Source organism: Meleagris gallopavo, chromosome 6, assembly GCF_000146605.3.
Source record: "Meleagris gallopavo isolate NT-WF06-2002-E0010 breed Aviagen turkey brand Nicholas breeding stock chromosome 6, Turkey_5.1, whole genome shotgun sequence".
NCBI classification, from domain to species: domain Eukaryota; kingdom Metazoa; phylum Chordata; class Aves; order Galliformes; family Phasianidae; genus Meleagris; species Meleagris gallopavo.
Window position 1 is genome coordinate 30,081,350 of NC_015016.2, and position 6,950 is coordinate 30,088,299.

The 6,950-nt window shown below is 42.6% G+C and overlaps 1 protein-coding gene across 1 annotated transcript; it reads left to right on the forward strand.

The window, feature by feature from the left end:
- Positions 1 to 1,018: 1,018 nt before the first annotated feature.
- MALSU1 (mitochondrial assembly of ribosomal large subunit 1) lies at positions 1,019 to 6,224 on the forward strand. Its single transcript, XM_010712767.3, has 3 exons — positions 1,019 to 1,228; positions 3,749 to 3,830; positions 5,055 to 6,224. Exons 1-3 carry the CDS (start codon positions 1,034 to 1,036, stop codon positions 5,231 to 5,233), a joined length of 456 nt encoding a protein of 151 aa, XP_010711069.1. The 5' UTR covers positions 1,019 to 1,033; the 3' UTR covers positions 5,234 to 6,224.
- The last annotated feature ends 726 nt before the right edge of the window (positions 6,225 to 6,950 follow it).

Consider the following 6,950-nt stretch of genomic DNA (forward strand, 5'->3'; position numbering starts at 1 on the left):
CAGCAGGTAGGGCCCGCGTGTGGGCCGTTATCGAGTGTCGTCGGAGACGAAAACGGGGAGGGTGGATACGGAGCCGGCTTCGTGGCCCCATCCGTGGCAGTACTTGCGCGTAGCTGCCATTCCTTTGTTTGGCTCTGTCTTTGTATTGGTGAATGCGGAGCGCGGCTTTGTGGCATTGCTCGGTCCGTGCTACCGCAGCGCGGTGTCGGCGGGCTGAAGTACGCACACGGCTGGTATGTGGCTCTTAGGCAGCTTGGAGCTGACCTGACGTGTGATGTGAGCAGAAGGTAGCGGCACCCGTGTGCAGGGCTCCTCACCGGCACGGTTAGAGGCATTTAAGGCAGGCACTCGAGCTTTATCTGCGGTACGATGACAAATCTGCAGCTCCCTGAAAGGAGGGGTAGTGAGATGAGGGCCGGCCTCTGCTCCCGGGTAACAGCAATAGGATGAGAGGTGATGGCCTGGCAGTAGGGTGGGCTGGTGGCTGGGTTGGATGATGTGGGAGGTGTTTTCCTTTAAAGGCTGTGATAATCCCTGTAGCAGAGCAGGAAAAGAAACTGCATCGCATTGCTCTGTTTTAATACGTTCATTTCCTCTGCTTAAGAGTTGAGTTTCTCACACTTTACCCTGGCCTGCTAGAGCCTGTTGACCAAGCACTGTCGAGGAATATTCTTAATGTGTTCAAAATGAATGTCTGCTGAAGTATTTTGTGTTTATTCATCTTAATTGTCAAATATCTGGTGATGGTATCGACTTTAAGATGTGCTCACGAGAAATAAAGAAGTTACCTTAAGGAAACTGTGATGTTTGCCAACTGCTGCATGCATCTAGAGAGCGTTATTTACCAGAAGAGAGCTTTAGTACTCAACTTGGATGATTTTAAAACGTAGCTTTTAAGCTGTTCATGTTGGATTGCCAGTACCAAACCAAACTTCACTATGAGTGGCTTTAATTTAGTTCACTGCTATTTTGCATCTTCGATAACTTGGAAGTGGCTGACTTTTGCAAGAAAGAAGTTATCATTACTGCTGTTATGTTTTCTGTTCCAGACACTTCTCTTCCAAAGTTCAACATTGACTTTGTTGTAAATCTGCTGAGGCAAGAGAATGCGAAGGATATCTGTGTCATCCAAGTACCTCCAGAAATAAAATACTGCAATTATTTTATAGTTGTGAGCGGATCTTCAACACGGCATCTCCATGCAATGGCACATTACATGCTGAAGATGGTAAGACAGTTCCCACTGTACTCTCTCGGTTGGTGGGAGTGGTTTTAGGTCAAGATTTAAACTGTGAAATTAATTTCCCTGGGCTTACTGTTATACAGATACGCCGGGCAAGATAAAATTGCATATCCTCATGTCATTTATTTTTGAGAGCATACAGCAACTAACTGTAGTTTTCTTCTTTAGTGGTGCTGCTCAACATGTAGAGATTGTTTTAAAACAGACCTCTGTATTCAGAGCACTGATGACAGTAGCGCAGGTTGGTGGCTGCAGTGAGAGTGTTTATCAGCGATGAGAAGTGGTACTGACAAACTGTGTTTGTGTCTTCAGTTCAGCATGCTTCATAGCTATTCCCACTCCCTCAAAATAGCCTAATCTGACTGTTCTCAAACCCTAATCCATCAGATCTGCAGGTTTTCAAATACACTGTAAGACCAGAAGAAAGATTGCATACTCTGAGGCAAAGCATTCTCTCCTGGGCTTACTAAAGCAAATTGCTATTAAACAGTGACTGTACTGTGCATGTGCAGAAGGGAAGGAGAAGCAGCAGCCATCCTTCACAGAAATCTTGTCCAGTTTGGCTTTGGCAGAGTGTGCTTTTCAGCACAGGAGCATGGGTCAGAATAAGAGTACAGGTAGAGCTTAGTGATGAGGATCTAACTCTGGGAGGGCAAATCTTTGAGGCCAGAGAAGAGCTGTTCTGATTGTTAAAAGCGTGGTGTGAAGAGTGCAACTTGTCCCCCTCTTGTTCACCTTTCTCTGCTCCTAACCTGCAGCTTGCCTTCTCCTCATACACATCTTTTCACTTCCTGGCCCTGTATTTTTCCTAGCTCTTCTTTTATTTTTCTTCTAGTCCTGTTGGTTTCAGCTATGAAACTTGAGGGAAGAAGAGGGGGATGGTTTTACTTTACTCAGAGTGGCAAAGTATACCTGGCATTGGAAGCTCAGTGGGCTAAAAGGAAGCTAAAGCCTAAGCATAGCAGGTGCTGGGGCAGCTGGCTAGCTTTAGTACTACCATACTTGCAGTGTTAAGGAATGTAATTACTGGCACTGAAATGCAGATGTGCCTGTGTGTAGTGTGAGGCCTTCCCACTCTTCTAGCAGCTTGTAAGCAGCAAAGTCCCAACTGCTGCTTGCTTCTTCCTGTCTGGTGTTGTGTTAGAGGAAGAACATAATGCTTGTCTTTATAATTTGTTCACCATTAAACAGACAGGGCTAAAAGAAACCTGTGGTGGAGATCAGCCTCAGCCTTCCTATGTTGAGTAACAGGTCTTTAGTTACCTTCTTTTAAGGATATCTCATAAGCTACTTTACAGAAATGTAGAACTACTTCTTAATTAAGTTATGGCCACTCTGTTCTTTGCAAGTTGGGATTGTTGTCCAGCAGGTAGCATTGTATGGAACAACCACAAACAGTTACATCTGGTGGTAATTGATCTCATATTGAAGTAGGATTCATTTCCTGACTGGCCATACTATTACGGTCTTATTTTGTAGAGTGTCTTTCAAGGCAGAAAGGACTGCTATTGCAGTGCACCTGTACTGTTTCCTTGCTCTAAAATAAATATTTTCTTAGTTTCCTTGTTTTAATTGCAGCTTGAAAAAGGTTTCCATGTTTTGGATAAGATGCTTGAACTAGAGATAAGGTAAAACTTTGAATAAGGAGCTGTGAAGATTCAGTAATTTCAGTATTGTATGGTTGTTTTTTTGTTTGTTTGTTTTTTAATTCATGCTTGATATAAACAAACTGTACTTAAACCTCCAGTTGTGAAATTGCTCCAGCTCTGGGGGATGCTTAGATTCTTGGTGTTGCAGGTAGGAAGACTGGAGCCCCTCCAGCCAATGTCTGCAAAAGCTGATGTGTTGCATAGGAAATTCCTTGCCTCGCCCCCATAGCTTCTGCAGTCCTGCTTTGGGCTGCCCTCTCCTCTTTGTCATAGTAATTCATAACTTGTAAACCTGAATGCTGGTCATATTTTCCCCGCTATGCAATGAGTGCTCAGAGCATGCTCTTGAGGCAGGAGACTAATTTGCCATTTCTGTGATGCAGGGTCAAACTTGTTTTCTCCCCCTCTCTCCATTCCATTGGGCATCTCCATTTCTCCAGCATAAAACAACACAAAAGATACATGAAAGGAGGCAAAATGTGATGCTAGTGATAGTTAGATTCCCCATAGCTCGTGCTAGGGAATCTGCCTGCAAGGCTACTTCATTGCTAAGCAACAGTTTAGTATTCATCTTGAGGAAGAAATGGACACAAACCTCATGGGTAACTGTTTGGGAGCTTTGGACATTGGAACTCCAGGTCTGATAGTAAATCTCACTGAGAGATCTGTACTTATTTTCCAGAGCTGCAGCTGTATATTTCCGTGCAGCCCTCAAAACCATCGTTATTGTCTACCGATTGTATTTCAGATTTAAAGCAACTCTACGCAGCTTGATAAAGTCAAGTTTAGCTGCCAGCTCTGAGTGTGTTTAAATGAACGTGAAATATTTCATTTACTGCTGTTGCTTCTCTCTCAGTACAAGCATCAGAAAGAAGAGAATGATCCTCACACTCGGATTGAAGGGAAAGAGACAGATGACTGGCTGTGCATTGATTTCGGTACGTATTTGTGAATGTGACCAATCTGACATTCTGCGCGAGCTCTTTAAGGAAGGAAACATCACAGTGAGCCCTGGTTGCCATGAAGAGTTATCAGTACTCTGATATTTTACAATTCCTGTTGTTGATACACCCCATGGAGCTACTGAGTTAACTTCCACTAAATATCACAGCGTTGAGAAGAAAGCAGAAGCTACTCTTCAGTAGCTAAAACAGTCTTAATAAGTTGAACATGAGACTGCTGAAGACAACAGCTGCTTCAGTAAATTTCCTCAAGTTTGTAGAATGTCCATTTGGGCAAACAGGGGCTCTTGGTATGCTGCTTGAGTAGTGAACTGTTGAACAGATTGCCACTGCCTGTCATCCTATGACACCAGGTAAAGCCACAGTCCTAAAGAAGTTGAGTTTGGTATTTTGTTCTTAAGTGTGGAACTTTCCACACCAACGTTCAAGGCTTTACCCTCAGAGAGTGGCATTGCAGCTTCACCACCATCTCTATAATCTCACCCTCTGTGTCTTGGCTTAAGAGAGTATGGGTGAGAACGCACTGCAGCCAGTGATGTTCAGCTTCGGATACATTACTGTTGATGATGTTTGATAATTATAAACTGAGAAGTAATTGAAATTGAAGGGTATAACCAGAGAAAACATATTAGAAGTACACTTGAGTGAACTCTTCTTTTTTGCTATTGTTTTAACGGAATGAAACACTGTAAGAAAACACTTATTGCAGTAAAAGGGTGAGGCTATGTCAAAGTTTGAGCTCAGCTGTTTTATGTTAAAAAATATGAACAAAGCTAAGAAGCATGGGAAACCTAGAGCAAACTAATTGGCTACAGCTGTATGTTGTTGATAATAAAGGGAAGCTGAAGGTTCATCTGTAGATTTAGGGAAGGAGTTCATTTAAGTAAAAGTTCTTCTGGCTTACGATTTCTTGGGGACAGAAGGAGGACAACTTCTTTGATCTGGAGTTCTGTGAGACTGTTTTAAATGAGAGCGCTGTCCTTCTGCTGGCTGTGTTCTTGCATTCTGCATAAGGAATGACCAGTTCCTCTCCGTTGGAGCTGGAATCAGTGATTGAGGAAGAGACCTAACATTCTTACCCCACCCTATCATGATAGAACCTGTATTTGAGCAGTTTCAGACTTAATCTGATTCACTGCCCTGAACTATGCTGCAAAGGACTCTCACTGCTTATTTATTGTGTTTTTTTCTTCTGTGCAGGAAGCATAGTGGTACACTTCATGCTGCCAGAGACACGAGAGACTTATGAACTGGAGAAGCTGTGGACTCTGGGTTCCTTTGATGACCAGTTAGCACAGATGACTCCACAGTTACTGCCAGAAGACTTTATATTAGGACTGACTTCTGAACAGCATGATCAACTTGTGACAAGAACTTAAGTAGCTGCTGAGGTGCCTTACTAGAAGGAGACATGAGTGTGCCTCAGCAGACTCAGGAGGCACAGCAACTTGGCCATCACTAAAGGTGATCAGCATAAACCAGTGCATCAAAAGAGCTACCGGAATGTCATAAAGGGACATTATCATAGGGGTCCTTCCTGGAAGAAGGTGTCTCAATGGAGTTAGCAGTGAGAACAGTAGGAAAAGACAACCATTTAAGCTACTTGCCCCCAAAACTCAGGCACAGCCTCTGCAATGGCTGTTTTTCTAGCATCTTTGAAAGGCTTGCCTGTGGTGGCAGCGCATGCTGAAGTACCTTTCCTGCAAAATGGCTTGAGTGCTGTAAGGTAAAACTACATTAACTAGTAAAGTTTAAATGAAGCTTCTTGTGTGAAATCAGTTGCTTTTGATTGAGGCGAAGCAAATCATGTGCCGAGTTGAAGGAAGAGAGAAAACAGTGGTGTTGCTGAGCATATAAAAGCCAAGAGTAGCAATGACAAACGTGTCTTGAATTAACAGAATAGTAAGACAGTTCTTCAGCCGAGGCCAATCTGTTTTTAATAAAAACACAACTGAAGAACTTCAATTCCTTGCCTTCATGTTAAAACATTCAGCTCATTATTAAGTGCACAGCTAGCCTCTCTCAGTTTTCCTCTCACCTGGTTCCTGGAACAGGGCACTAAGGAACATGCTGTGGCAGTGTAAACCTTCAGACCTTTTGAGGTGGGTGAAAATAATCCTAGAGGAAGCCCTTTGTTACTCAGCATAACTTGCTGTTGGACAGATAGTTCATCACTTTCAGATGTCATTGCACACTGTTCTTGATTAGCAACTGCTAAAATCCAGCTAGAAGAGCTTCAGGATGGTAACAAGTCTTGTTTTCTTATTACAGAACAATGCTTTCATTGCTACATTAGGATCTCCTTCTGGAGAAGCTTGCTTTGCATCTGGATTTTGCTTGGTTTGTAAACAAAGAATATCATTTGCCGTATTTCAATGTGGGTCATTTATCATGCTGAGTCTGCCGTCTTATTTTAGGAGTAACTACTGTGAACTCACCTGCTCTTTGATAGAAGGCAGCAGATAGTTATGCAAATTAAACAAGGAGCTTTAATAAATATAGTTAATGAACGGAGGTAACACCAAATCTGTCCACAAAATTAAAGTGTTAGTGGTAAACGTGTCTGCAAAAAACAGTTTGCAAAATGCTTCCTGATACTTAGCAACAAGCAATTCACCTAGAGGAACGTTGGCTTTCTTACACATTGTGGTGGCTTCAAAATCAGGCATTTCTTCCCAGGAGAGATACATAGAGTAGCTTCAGATTGTTCCCTGAAAGCTTTTCCTGCTGGAGATGCGTACAGCTAGCTGAATAGAGGCAGACTCAGCACACATTACCCTATTGTATGCACTCTCCATACTTTCACATTTAGTAACAAAAGAACAGTAATGAGAGCCTAGAAAAGAACAGGAAGTGATAGGGAACAGCTGTCATGTGAAGTCTAGGACTCCTACCATTGGAAATGAATTATAATAAGGAAAGTATGAGACAAAAACACTAAGATGCATGAAAAAAAAATAACAATTCAATGTGAAGGCACATTGTGAAAAGAAGTTGGCTGAAAAATCCACTGATTGCTATTAATCAGAAGTTCCCTCTCAAGAAGAACACTTCTTCACCTCTCGTTTAACGTAAGCTGTCATAATCTGCATCACC

Coding starts and splice junctions, on each gene's coding strand:
- MALSU1 (XM_010712767.3), top strand. CDS start 1,034: ATGTTTTCTGTTCCAGACACTTCTCTTCCAAAGTTCAACATTGACTTT. Junction 1,229..3,748: donor CACATTACATGCTGAAGATG/GTAAGACAGTTC, acceptor CTTCTCTCTCAG/TACAAGCATCAGAAAGAAGA. Junction 3,831..5,054: donor CTGGCTGTGCATTGATTTCG/GTACGTATTTGT, acceptor TCTTCTGTGCAG/GAAGCATAGTGGTACACTTC.